Here is a 14,241-nt window from a genome sequence, read left to right as displayed (position 1 = left end):
TCAAAAATTAGTCACGGGGCCAAAAAAACGACCGAAAAAAATAATTAAATTGATAGTATTTTTGTTATCTTATGCATTTCCATAATTTTATGAATTAAGAAATCTCATAATATAATATCACAATTATTCGATTAACTAATATTATGAAATTTCATAATAATGTGTTAAATAAGGATATTTCATAATATTATACAATTTACTATTTGCCTCGACTGATATCCATTGACGATTTAATGGCAGCAGATTGAGTTTTCTTGAAGGTTATGCCAGCGAATAAATATTCGATTCCCAGAAGTCTTCGTCTGCAATACGGTTATTTACGTTTGAATGCAACAAAACAGAAACACCTCTACACAATACATTTCAAAAACAGTCGTACAACTTCTGTGTTTAAGCCGCAACCGTGGTATGGATGCTTTGCAATTTGTGGCGTTCTTCGTTAAGTTTGCACGTTATAACGTGGAATAATCCTATTTTGTTCTGTACAAATGACATGTAACTATCATATTTTGAGTCCATATATTCAACTTAAAACATCATTGGCACTTGAACAACTTTCCTTAGGAGTCCAAGTTACGTTGATAAAAGCAACTTGTTGTCACCGTAAGGCCTTCAACGATTACATAAACACATATAATCAAGATAAAAATCCAAAGAAGAAAAACAAGAAACCTAATTTATGACATTTCAATAACCACAAATCGGTTTTGACAGGAACAACCAATTACAACTAGTGAGTTATAAGCTACTGAAAAGCACATAACCATTTGCCGGGGTTAAACATGTGTGTGACCGCTTAACCACCCCGTACTTGGCCGGATGATAAAATCGACTTACACACCATACAGACAACAAAGTTTCAATATAAAAAGCTAGTTCTAAGCAAATTTAAAATAAGTCATCAATCAATTTCTCCCAGACTAAAGTAGCTTTACACGTTTCTCTTGAATGATCAACCTGTTAATGTCTGTTTTATAAGGTCATCCATATTCTCCGGAACATTTTTTGCCTCGATATAGTTGTTTGTGCTGAGACGGCGTAAAACCATCACCAATTAATCCCGGGACATTTCTGATATGACGTAGGCAGAGAGCGTCTGGCATACCTAATTATAAACCTGGTATATTTCAACCTTTTAAATACATATGATTAAATGGGGCAAGTTGTTGATGTGAAGGTGAACAAGATAAACCAAATAAACACTTATGAATCATATGTCAGTATCGAAGCACTGACTGCTAAGCTGATGATAACTTCGAAGACTAACAGTCCATCAGTAGTGGTATCGACCCTGTCCTAGTAAATGAAATACACAGATGACAAGTTCCGTGCATCCAAAGCAATTTTCCGGATTAACCGTCATCAGGTACACTCAAACTTAATCATTAGAAAATCAGGGATTCGTAAATACCGAATCAAAAACACCAAATGGTATGTAAATACCTCAAATTCTGAACACGACTTAATGATAATTTCAGTCTTTTCGAATGCTGGACGTCTTGATCGACAAAATATTTGTTGAGTTTGGAGAATTGATATTTCAACAGACAGTTGGTATTCCAATGGATACTAATTGTGCACCTCTACTGGCCGATTTGTTTTTGTACTCATATGAAGCAGAATTTATTCAGAACCTTCTAAAACACAAAAAGAAAATAAAAACTTGCACTATCACTGAATAACCCATATTTCAGTCAGTACTTACATCTTATATATCCCAGAAAACTTGAAATTAAGGATACTACTATACGACGTGTCTCTGTATTTATACATCCAACATTCGTGTATTAAGTTATGATGTTTCTTTTGTAAGTCTTGTTGGATAATGTGTTATGTCTTATCGTTAGTGGTTTAAATTCTATTTTTATTTTCTATATGTATGTAAAAGTTAAGATAATTAATCAGCTATTTCATTTATATGATTTTTAGTTTAAAGCAAATATAGGCACAGGATTTTTTTGTTTATACACAGTTTTGATTTAAAAAAAAAACCGACATGGTTAAAACATACAAATGTTTACACCATTACAAACACAATTCCATCTTGATATTCTTGTCATGGTTAGAACATACATTAAATATAACCGTTACAAACTCAATCACAATTTTATATTCTATTTTTTGAAATTTACCTGTGATAAAATAAACGTCACAAAAATGCTTTTTGTGGCGTTGTTACATTCATGTGACGCACAGTTTATAATTATATTGTGGTGTCCTGGTGTACTGTCGTAAATTCATAGGAGGTGTCTGTTGTTATTCTGTGGTTAACATGTTGTAATGTACTTTTATATTATTTATTTATGTATTTCTCTGTCCGGAGTGGTCTTACATTTACTTGTACTGTATTCATGTCACGTTATTTTAGGGGTATTTTTAACATTGCCATATAAGTGGGAGGTTTGGCTAACCATAAAACCAGTTTCAACCGACCATTTTTTCTTAAAATGTCCTGTACCAAGTTAGGAATACTGAAGTTGTTATCAAAAAGTCCGTTTCTTTGTATGTTGGCGTTTGTTTTTGTTGCAGTTCAGTGTTTCTGTTGTTCTGTTATTTTCCTCTTATAGTTGATGTGTTTCCCTCGGTTTTGGTTTGTAACCCGGATTTGTTTTCGCTTAAAAGAGGGACGAAAGATACCAGAGGGACAGTCAAACTCATAGATTGAAAACAAACTGACAACGCCATGGCCAATCGATTTATGACTATTGAACAGCGGTATACTACTGTTGCATTTATTTAAGATTACAAGACCGTTTCATACTTACTTTTGTTAACTAGTGTGTGAAGCAAAAAAAATTAAGTTGCATTAGCTCAACTCAAAGTATGCAGCTTCATGTGATCAGTTCGTGTAGCCTACCACTAGATGACTTCAACACATGTTTTATTAATTCAATTGAAATTATGATTTAACTAATTAACCGTATATTAACTATCTAACTCTGTTTTTATTTCGACTGTAGTTCCTAATGCAATGCCAATTTGATCGTAGGGGATTTGGCAGATGATGCTAAGTGATATTTCTGCTAAAACAAATCACAGATGATCTTTTCAAAATGCAAACCGTTTAATATTCGTAGTGTTTTTATGGTAATGAGTACTTCTTGCCGAACACATATCTTTCATCTTTCCTATTTGAAAGTGAGAAAATGTGGAATGATTCCCAACATTCATACAGCTTTCTCTCTAGCACACAAAAACATAACTGTTGATGAGAAGGAAATACGTCATAACCTGCTTTTTTAACTTTGTCATTTTACAACATAAAACCAACAAACTTGTTTGTTCATTTCAAGTTTTGAAAAGTTTGTCCTTTCTCTGAAACGTTGTATTGTTTCTTTCTGCAAAAGAAAGGCGGAAAATACCAAAGGGACATTCAAACTCATAAGTAGAAAATAAGCTGACAACGCCATGGCTAAAAAAATTTAAAAAAACAAACAGACAAACAACAGTACACAAAAAACAACATAGAAAACTATTGTCTGAGCGACACAAACCTCACCAAAAACTGGGGATGATCTCAGGTGCTCCAAAATAGATCCTTGCAGTTTGGCTGTTTTGATAACTGTTAATACTGTTTCGTTTTCATTGGTGATCTCTTTTATTCTATCAAACATGTTTGACCAAGTGTATCTGATGAAACTTATTCCAATTACCAATGTAAATATGTGATATGCACAAACAACATAGTATATGTTTATGGTCTATATGATGTTATTTTAATTAGCCATATTTTATAAGATTTAATACAAAGAACCGATGCAAAAAAGTTTGTTGTCGCTTTTATGACAGAATTTTTTTAAGTCTGTTATTAATTTTAAAAAACCCTTGAATATATCTGTAAAACAAATTTTCTGGACAATTTTTCTCTTCAATGTTTCTTCCAAAAAAATATATAAGTCCGAAACTGGATTTTTTATCAAGGCAATTTATGAAACCAGATGAACAGAAGTTATGTTTGTGTACATTTACCTTTCTTATTCAATACACAAATTGTAGTATAGTTTTGTTATGTTGTAACAAACTGTTTGCCTGACTTATTAAAACTTTGAACCAATAATTATATAACCGCATATGTCATACGTTTTAAGTTGCCTAAGTCACTTCAATCGTTTCCGCATAATACGTAGCTATCATCCCACCTAACTGTACGACTGCTACATACATACATTCAAACCATAGCTGGGTTAAATTGATCATATTTCGGAACAGTAAACAGTTCATTCTGCTTTTTCAATCATTTATCTGTAAACTGTTTTTACCGAATGTATATAGTATGCAATTCAAAGCCATAACGACATCTTTTGTTTTGTTTTGTGCAAATTCGCTGATCTTCTTGCTCATCAGGAAAAAAACAGTCAAATACTGAATTTTTATAAACTATGTAATAAAAAAGAAGGCTTTACAGTATAATGTGTAAAGATTTTAACATATTAACCAAACGGGTTGTTAAAATGTCTTCAAGCTATAGAGAAAGCCCAAATACCTGTCCATTCCTGGGAAATAAAGGAGCGGAGGACCATAGGGCCGACGCGCATTATTTCACAGGAATAGACAGCTATTTGGACTTTCGCTAACTTAAAATACACCTTAAATATTAAGAACGAATCTTTAGATTATAACATTTTAAAGAATTTTATTTCATTTTGTATTGATTTTCTTTTCATTTTCCCCGTGTTGTTCCCAATAATTCACAACCAAAATTTAAGATCAAGCTGACCATCTACTCAATTAACAAAGTATTTATGAACAGTAGAATAATTACTATAAAAAAATCTTGAATAAAGTTTGTTTAGATTTATGATTTAAGTCATTGGATACGCACTTCTTTCTTGTAGTGGGATTGAAAGGATATTTATCTGTGTCTTAAAGTGTATTTTGGGAGAGAGAGAGAGAAAACTAGTATTTATGCATGTATGTTAATGGATACTGTGTGTTTTTCGTTTGATGAATATTGGATGTAGAATTGTCTATAAAATTTGAAATGGTACAACTAGAATAAATTTTCAGGTATGTAACGCTCTAGTCTAGGTTATTTAACTATTAAGGGTGTACTTGATTATAAGTCATATCTGAAACATAATATGATTCTATATTTCAAACCATTCTATTAGATCAAATAAAATTAAACAAGAAAACAGAGTTTCGTGCATAACTCAACAATTTTTTTCCTTTGCTCATAACAACGAAAAAAATGTTATGCATATTTTAAACGAGTCATAAATAGCAATTCAAGCAAACTGAAAATATGTTTTCGTTCTTCCCTAAATTCCCTAATTTAAAAAAAAACACGCGTGATTAAAAACATTTCTGGATTCCGTTTTGTATGTCTTTAACTTAAGTGGAAAACGACTTTTTGATTTTATTTAAACATTTTAAGATTAACACCGTCATTTGCATTGCCGATATAACTGTTATATTTGCCACTGCACAAATAACAACAGTGAAGGAATTCGATAATGTTACTCGTTTTGTTGAATTGAATAAAAGCCTCGCCAAATATCTAACACAAGCCTTATTCAAATTTTATTCATAACCCCTCAAATTAGTTCTATATTTAAATTATAACAATGGACAATCAAATAATATAACACTGAGGTTGTGAGTTCGAACCCCGCTCGGGCGGATGCACTCGACTTCAATCTTAGTTGACTAGGATTGTCAGTTTTCGTCCACCAATAAAAACTGGCCGCCACGAAATAGCCCCAAAACGGTGCTTAAAAGTGGCGTTAAAACACAAAAAAAATCAAATAATATACCGGATACGCCATTTTGACCATTTCAGTTCTTCGAATTATTTATTCTACTAAACCACAATATTATTGTAGAAATATTCCGAGTCATTTTTAAATGGAACAAACGAAATTTTGCTGAACAAAATCAAAATACAACACTTTAAATTTTAAGGAAATGATATGTTAAACGTTAGTCTTGAAAGATAATCTTTACGTGAAATATATTTTTCTCTAATTTTTCTTATAGAATAATGGTAATGTGTTCAATATTACGACAGAATTCAACTGAGTTAACACATTTGAATTTCTGTAGATGCACAGAAGAGGATGGCACTCAACGGAAAATATTCGTTTTTACCCGCTAGGATACTATTCTTGACAGAAATTCAGCCAACATTTGCATCGGATTGTAGATAATGACGAGGAATTTTAGTGAATACGATACTATATATTATACGATGGAATTATAAATCGCAAATAAAAGATGTTTATTAATGATAATGAGATATTTGGTGTTCATTGTATTACTACGATCCTAATCTTTTTTAAATCCAGTAACAATCGTTTGAGTAAGTTTTCATCTTCATTCAATCTCGCGTTTCGGCCTTTAGAATTATTTCCGTGGGTGAACACTTTTTAAGGAAGTGTTCATGGAAATATCCAAAGGGCAAAACGTCCGGATGAATGAAGATGGACAATAGAAAATAACTCTCCATTCCTGTAAAAAAATGGAGAGTTTGAATAAAAGATTTACGTCACAGGTGTATTTTAATAAAAAAAAATATTGACATACTGAAGTAAAATCATACGTAATAAGAACATATATTTCTATATCTATCTTGAAGAAATTATAGTAAGTAGATAATATTGGGTAAATATCATTCTTATGGTTTGTTATACATTGTATATCGCTTCATATTGATGAACCTGTTTCATTTCAGAATGCGTTCTTCTTTTGCTACATCATTTATATCCGTATGGTTGATAATGTGTATATTCATAGTAATTGGAATCATAAGTATTGGACATTATCGTATCAATATTCAAAGTATAGTGAATAAGTTTCCTGCACGAATAATCCTTTCGAATACGGAAACAACTTATAAACATGAAATATCATATACCAGCGCAAATGCTGCAAATGATGAGAAAAAAGTTACAAAAATTTTCTCTTTGTTATGGTATACAAAACCATTTTGGATACCGGCATATATGTTCAATTACAAATTTCGAAACTGTGCATTCAAATTTTGCAAACTGTCAACTGATAAAGCCTATCTGAACAGTAGCGATGCTGTGTTATTTCATCATACAGAAATGAAAAGTGTTGACATACCGAACAAAGCAAAACATCAGACATGGATATTCATGTCTGATGAATCCAATGTCCACACGATGAAATACTTCATGCACGGATCATGGAAAAATGAATTTGATTGGACATACAGCTATAGATCAGATTCAGATATATATCTTCCATTCGGAGAATTCGCAAAAAGGAGCTTACCAGCAGTAAAAAATTATTCAAGTATCTATAGGAAGAAGAACAAAAATATTGCCTGGGTAGTATCCAACTGTAATGCCCCTTCTTCACGAAATAAATACGTAACAGAGCTGAAAAAATACATCGATGTTGACGTATATGGAAAGTGTGGCAAACCATGTTCTGCCTGGATGGACGACTCCTGTTTCAAAAAAATAAGTGGTGATTATAAATTTTATCTTGCGTTTGAAAATTCTCTTTGTGAAGACTACGTTACGGAAAAGGCATTTCGTTTGTATCAAGAGGACTTCGACATAATTCCAGTTTACCGAGGGGCACCAAATGTGAAAGATATTTTGCCTATGGGGACTTTTATTTCAACGCTAGATTTCAAATCACCAAAGGAGCTCGCTGTATATTTGAAATATGTTGCTAACAATGAAAGTGTTTATTGTAATTATTTAAAAGCGAAAGATAAGTTCTGGGCAAGTCCGTATACACTACATGAGATCGTTGAATTTATATATTGTTCTGTGTGTGAAAAACTTTCCACAGATTACACAAGAGACGCTAAACTTAACTTAACAAGCTGGATAAAGGACAAAGGATGTCATAAGGCATCAGATATTTGATATTACAAAATATTCAAACATCACTAATTATGTATTATATGTTTGTTCCGATGTAATACTTCTTAAAATAAATAAAGACCATCTTATAACAGATCTTAATATAGACCATACACATTTCAAATATTACTTTTATTCGAGGTAAATTTGAAGACAAAAATTATGACACGCCAGTATTAGGTCTTTCCACTTTTCCGTGGAAAGGACTTTGAATATGCCCTGATTAGTAGGTCTTTCCGCCAATTTTGTTTTCTTGTGCATTTTGTGTTTGTTTCGCAAAATGATGAAACAGTCAATACGCGTCTGAAACTGACATCTCTAAACCGTACTGTTGTCTTTGCAAAAGTTATCTCTCCGAACATTTGCTTTCTGGTGATAACTACTACTTCGCATTCATAAAAGAAACCAACAAATACCTTTTGTGTCCAGATTACGCGTTACATTCTCAGCATGTTGAAAATAATTAAGGACTCCATATGAGAATTATTTCCCCTTGTGTATTTGATATAAGTTATATGCATTTGTAACCGGTAAACCGTAATTGATAGAGATTAGGGTTGTTTGATTTGAGGTCCTAGGGTCACTAAAAAGTAAAAAGAGGTAAAGGTCAGAGGTCAAAGCCATGTTCTTAATTTTGATATTGGCTTTTTATTTCTTTTCTCCAGAAACGTATACGATACCGACAAAATATTTCTCTAAACTGTAGTAACACAAATATTTAAAAAGGGTGCGTTGACATTGAAAAAGAGTTTCCTTCCTTGTAATATTTAAAATAAGCTGTATTGGGATATAATTCATTCACCATATATAGAAGGAACTTACGGTCGTTCGATTTGAGGTCCTTGCTTGATGACCTTTAACTTTAAGGTCGAAGTCAAAGGTAAAATTAGAACCGTCATTTTTTTAAACGATGTTACTCGAAGCTGCAATTTATCTCCCTAATTCTAAGTAAAAGTAAAGAGTAACCATACATTTTTGGAATCAGCGTAAAGTAAGCTATTTTTTCACACTAGAAGTGACTTTGATTTTACCTGTAAGTGAATTATTATCTTCCTTAATTGATAAATAAAGTAACATAAACAATTGGTTTTTTTTCGGAAGCATTGTGAGATCAGCATCTGACAGGCTATTTTTAATACAAATTTTCTTTTCTTTAGTGATTTTGTGTTGACATAATTCATGAATATTTTTTGAGCAATTGGCTTTTGATTACTGCTATTATTTTTCGGGACTTTTATTTCTTTCCGGGCTTTTTTTTTCGCAAGATGTCGCGAAGATATTTGGTATATGATATTGAACAATTAAGACGCTTTCCAAACTATGACCGTTTATCCGAACACTTTTCTTTGCAGGAGGTATATCCCTATACATGATGTTCCTTCTGCGCATTACTCTTTCACAACTGTAAACGATTACGACAAAATTATTTTCCAAAATAGCTGATTTCATCCTCAGAATGTCCAAGATAATTTTGAACTAAGAGATCTGGAGATTCAATAAGAGAGTTATTTCCCTTTATGTATTCGAAATAATTGAAATGTAATAATAACTCCTCAAAAAGAGTTAGATATCGACATAAAAATCTAAACAAAATGTTGGTCGCGACATGTCTTAACTTGGAATATTTTGTCAAAATGGTACGCATTACTTTATTGGCGGGTCAATGCACCTGAAATGGTCAAATCAACAAATTAACTAATTATAACTTCAAAGTGTGCAGCAATCACGATGTACATGTATCTTATCTCAATTAATCAACTAAGGTCCTCCCACCACAGCCCCCCCCCCCCCCTTTTCCTGATTTGTGTTTTTTTTTCAATAAGGTATCATTATTCTTTTGAAATAAAAATCGCTTTCTGTCCCGTAAATTCTGCTGTCAAATCAGAATTCGACTTAAATTAAAACTTCTGAAATAAAAATCCCTCCTTGCAAAAATCTACTTCAATTCATGTATTTTCTGAAAATAATTGATAAACGTATTGTTAAATTACTACAACAGCATTTGTTTGTGTGGTCAGCGATTACATATCAGTTAATCTGTAAATGAATCAAAATATTTCCCCGTCAGCCCTAAAAATACACATCAGCTTGACCTCCTGATCTTGACTGCAAAACTAAACTCAATGACATAGAAATCGCTTCCAAGTTCGTAAAAATTAGTGAAATCCTACAATCAAATTTCTAAACATGCATTAAAATACCAATGTGTTCTCTCGTAACATCTGTTGTAATATGCACTGTCGAACAGGTAATACGCCTACGAAACTGATACCGTTTAGCCTGACAGTTTTCATTGAAAAGTTATTTGCCCAAAGGCCATTTTTCTTGTGTTTACTACTGCTTCGAAACCGTAGATGATTATGCAAAAATTCTTTTCCAAAATTACTTGTTTTATCCTCAGAAAAAAGAGAATAAGTTTGACCAAAGCAGTCCGGAGACTCCATATAAAAGGTATTCTCCTTTTGTATTTGATATAAGTGATATAAATATTGCTACTGGTAAACCATAAGTTAAAGAGAACTCGTTTATCTCCAAATATTGATTACAAATTATATATCCGTTTGCCAACAGCTTATTTTCAATTACAATAATTTCAAATTCACTTTTGCTGTCATATGTTGTTTATTGATTTTTAAATTATCTTTTAAACAATTTATGTAGTTACAAACTCATTTCTCATTGTTGAAGGTCGTACGGTTGCCTATAATTGCTTACATCCACTTTATTTGAACTTTGGTGGATAGTTGTCTCATTGGCAATCGTACCACATCTCCTTATTTGTATATAAATTACGTCGTCATTATAAAGTATTTGCACGTGGAAATAAGGTCAATTTTTAATGTCATTACATGCAGAGATGAGGAATCGAGAATCTTGAAAGTCATTGACAAGAAATCAGGACAGCATGCACCTACATAAATTAAATCAAATATCCATTATTATAATTAAATAAACAAACATTTGTATATCAAACTACACATACATGTTTAAAGTTTACAACTATATTGATATATCACTATGTTTCAGGTGTATTGAGTTATATTGATATTGTAATATGTTTTGGAAATATTGACCTCTGGTTAATCTGGCTTTAAAACTGTTTATTTGTGAACAGAGAAAATTTTTAACGCAAGTCTAATTTGACAAATGGCTAGTTTTATTATCTGCAGTTAAAGTTGAACTGTCAGATGTAATTTGAAAAAGAAACGATGTCTTAGGGTGTAGGGTAATAAAATTTAGTTATGCCTATTTGTTTTGTCTAGAGTGAAAGAAATTAAACTTTCTTATTAAGGTCAGTTTGGTCAAGATACTGGCAGATTGTGTATCAGCTCTGATACTGTAAGGATGTGACTTTTCCTTGAAGTCTTGAATCATTAAAGATTCTGGAGGACTTGTTTTTAAAGTTTATATGTTTAAATTTTGCAGCTTACTTTGTCAATCAATCTGAAGTTTTGTACATTTGTGAATAAACTTGTAAATATATATCGTATTATTTAGTTAATGGAATTTACCACATGATTCATTGCCGTGCTATACTATGGTTATGTCCGTCCGTCTGTGTCGTTGTCGTTCCTTCCCTCGGTCACGTTACAATATGCACTAACTTTTCAGTATCTGTTATGTAAATATCCGCACAATATGTATAATGTACGCTAGAATGATGACTTTTTCTATGTCGGATTTAACTCATGTAAATGTCTATTGATTGTATTTATATTTGTCTATACAAACTTGGTATGTCCGAATCATTTCTTTTTTGACACAGTTGAGTTAAAATACCAATTCATATCGTTGATCCTAAAAATGACCCATGCTTTGTGAACCAATTATAATAAAGTGTGTATTTAAGACACATTAATTTTAATTGTTGTAAACAACTAAATATGCCTTAGAATTTATCATCCTTTATATAAATTATTCATTGTTTTAAACACTAAAAATGACAAATAAAAGCCATTTAGCTGTGTTGTAAATAACAATGGATTACAGCAATCTGAAAAAGTAGCAGAATGATTGAATGGTCTAACCAACACAAAATTGATATAGTTTCTTTTCAAGAAACTAATTTTCTGATGCCGTAATGAAAATTTGTTGGTATCGTTTCTGGTCTTCAGCTGAATCGAACCGATAACATAGTCAAATGTCTTTAACTTTCCAAAATATAGCCTCAAATATGATTATAACAAATGAAATTAGGTTTAGAAATTTAGTATAAAAGTTTATATGGAATAGCAAAAAAGACATAGTTTTAACATTGCATTACCTTGAAGGAGATCTATACAAATAACGGATTTAACTTGTGACTTTAAATGTTTGAAAATTTGACAACTTTTAAAAACTGAAAATGATAATTGGAAACGTATCCAAAAATTTTATTTTGATAAATTTAGGAGGTACCTTCTTTAATTTACGCTGGACAAAATAATGTCAAATCTGTACAAGAAAGGCGAAAGATACCAGTGGGACATTCAAACTCATAAGTCGAAAATAAACTGACAAAGCCATGGCTAAAAAAGAGAAAAGACCAACAGACAAACAAAAGTACACAAAACATAACATAGAAAACTAAAGACTGAGCAACACGAACCACACAAAAAACTGTTGGTGATCTCAGGTGCTCCGGAAGGGACGATCTTGCTCAACATGTGGCACTCGTCGTGTTGTTTATGTAAGTACAAACCCAGTAATAAGTCTTGTTTGGTAGGTCAAAATTCGGAAAAAGGGTAAGGGATTGTAGTTACGATATAAGGAACATATCCGCTATCATCTGTGAAACGGTCAACCAACTCGTGATGGCGTCGTAAAACTTACGAAGGGATGATTTAAACTTCACCACTTGGAACTCTTGGTTTAATAACAGCAACCCTCTATCAAGGAAATCCTGATAGGAAATACAAGCCCTAGGATATCATATCAACAGGGAGATATATACTCCGTATGCAGCCGCTACTGGAATGTTGCTACATAGAAATCAAAGTTGGAAAGCTTAAATCATCTTTTTTGTCGTAAAGTTTTGTTTTCAACCGACTCTCATTGTCAATTTCTAGATGTAAGTCAGCATATCAGGCAGACTGAACTGTATCTGTTGTATCATTTATCTCAAGTTCGATGGGATAGATGCGTTCAACATAGTCACCAAATTTGGAATTTTTTGGTGAGGAAGCATCATCAATTTAGCGGAAAGTAAAGTTAAAAGGTACTGCTAACTTCTTTTCTTTCGTCTTAAGAAGTTCCTGTATGAAGTCAGCCTCATGTGAATAAAGGAACAAGTCGGCAAGAGGAGGGGCGCAGTTTGTCCCCATGGGAATACCGATTGTTTGTTGAAAAACACGTCTTCCAAACGTAACAAATTTGTTGTCAATCAAAAAATCAAGCATCTTGATAACGTCAGTATCAGAGAATTTTTTGTTTGAATTAGAGTGATTTTTTACGAAGTAGGATTATCCCTCCATAAGAGAAGATACTTGTATCTACATTGGCAATTCTTTTTTAGGAAACAAAGAATCTTTGGTTGAAAGGAACATAGAACAGACCTATGATTATCCAGGATTTCCTCTTTAGTAAGTGTCGTTGGGTTATATGTTGAGTTTCAAAGGTGAATTATCAATACCTAATTCATTTATCAATCTGTTTAATAAGTAATGATATTTACACACAAAAAGATGTTGTTTGGGGCTTTATCTGTGGGGAGTTTTATAAACAATTTACTGAAATTTGGGAAGATGTAAAAATAGAACAAACAATACTACTAAGAAACAAATCTTATGGGAGAATTTAATTGTCTTGATTACTTAAAAAAATAAATTGAAGACAATATTGTGTATATTAATGATATATTATATGAAAGAGGATGCATTTCATCGGATATTCTTCCAGAAAAAAACAAAATCAAAACAAAAAAGCAAATGGAAAACTCTAGACAATTGTTTTAAAATCAGATAGAAATTCACGAAAAATATAAAACTTTATAGGACTTATAAATCAAGAAAACTCAGCAGATATGTATAACAAAGGCGTTTATTAAATTTTACGAAGTCATTATTCGTATGATAAACTAACGGATGTGTTAGTGTGGCAAACAGTATTTCAAAAAACAATTCAAATATACTTTAAAGTTTTAAAAACTGAAATTTGTGACATTAATTATTGAATCCAATTCGTTTCAGAAACACACAAATTGGTACCATACTGCTACAAACAGGACTATTTTGAATCCATGTCATGTAATTAATATGTTCTAATGTACTTGATTTCTTTTTCTCTCATTATAGTCGCGTTCACGTGTATTTACGCTACTTTCAGTTTTATGTGTACTTAGTGAACCCCTCATTTTGAATACTGTTTCTATGCTTCGTTTTGTTTACGATAACAGCTTTCTACCTTATTTACAAAAAGA

The 14,241-nt window shown here is 32.0% G+C and overlaps 1 protein-coding gene across 1 annotated transcript; it reads left to right on the top strand.

Annotated features, from left to right (window-relative positions):
* The first annotated feature begins 6,944 nt into the window (after positions 1-6,944).
* LOC127733358 (4-galactosyl-N-acetylglucosaminide 3-alpha-L-fucosyltransferase 9-like) lies at positions 6,945-7,847 on the top strand. Its single transcript, XM_052242727.1, has one exon. The coding sequence runs from the start codon at positions 6,945-6,947 to the stop codon at positions 7,845-7,847; it is 903 nt and encodes a 300-aa protein (XP_052098687.1).
* Positions 7,848-14,241: the final 6,394 nt, after the last annotated feature.

Source organism: Mytilus californianus, unplaced genomic scaffold (genome assembly GCF_021869535.1).
Source record: "Mytilus californianus isolate M0D057914Y unplaced genomic scaffold, xbMytCali1.0.p SCAF_3, whole genome shotgun sequence".
NCBI classification, from domain to species: domain Eukaryota; kingdom Metazoa; phylum Mollusca; class Bivalvia; order Mytilida; family Mytilidae; genus Mytilus; species Mytilus californianus.
The sequence above is the reverse complement of the archived record's forward strand: the minus strand, read 5'-3'. Positions and strand labels throughout refer to the sequence as shown.

What these genes read in the sequence shown, in the direction of transcription:
- LOC127733358 (XM_052242727.1), top strand. Translation starts at nt 6,945, where the DNA reads ATGTTCAATTACAAATTTCGAAACTGTGCATTCAAATTTTGCAAACTG.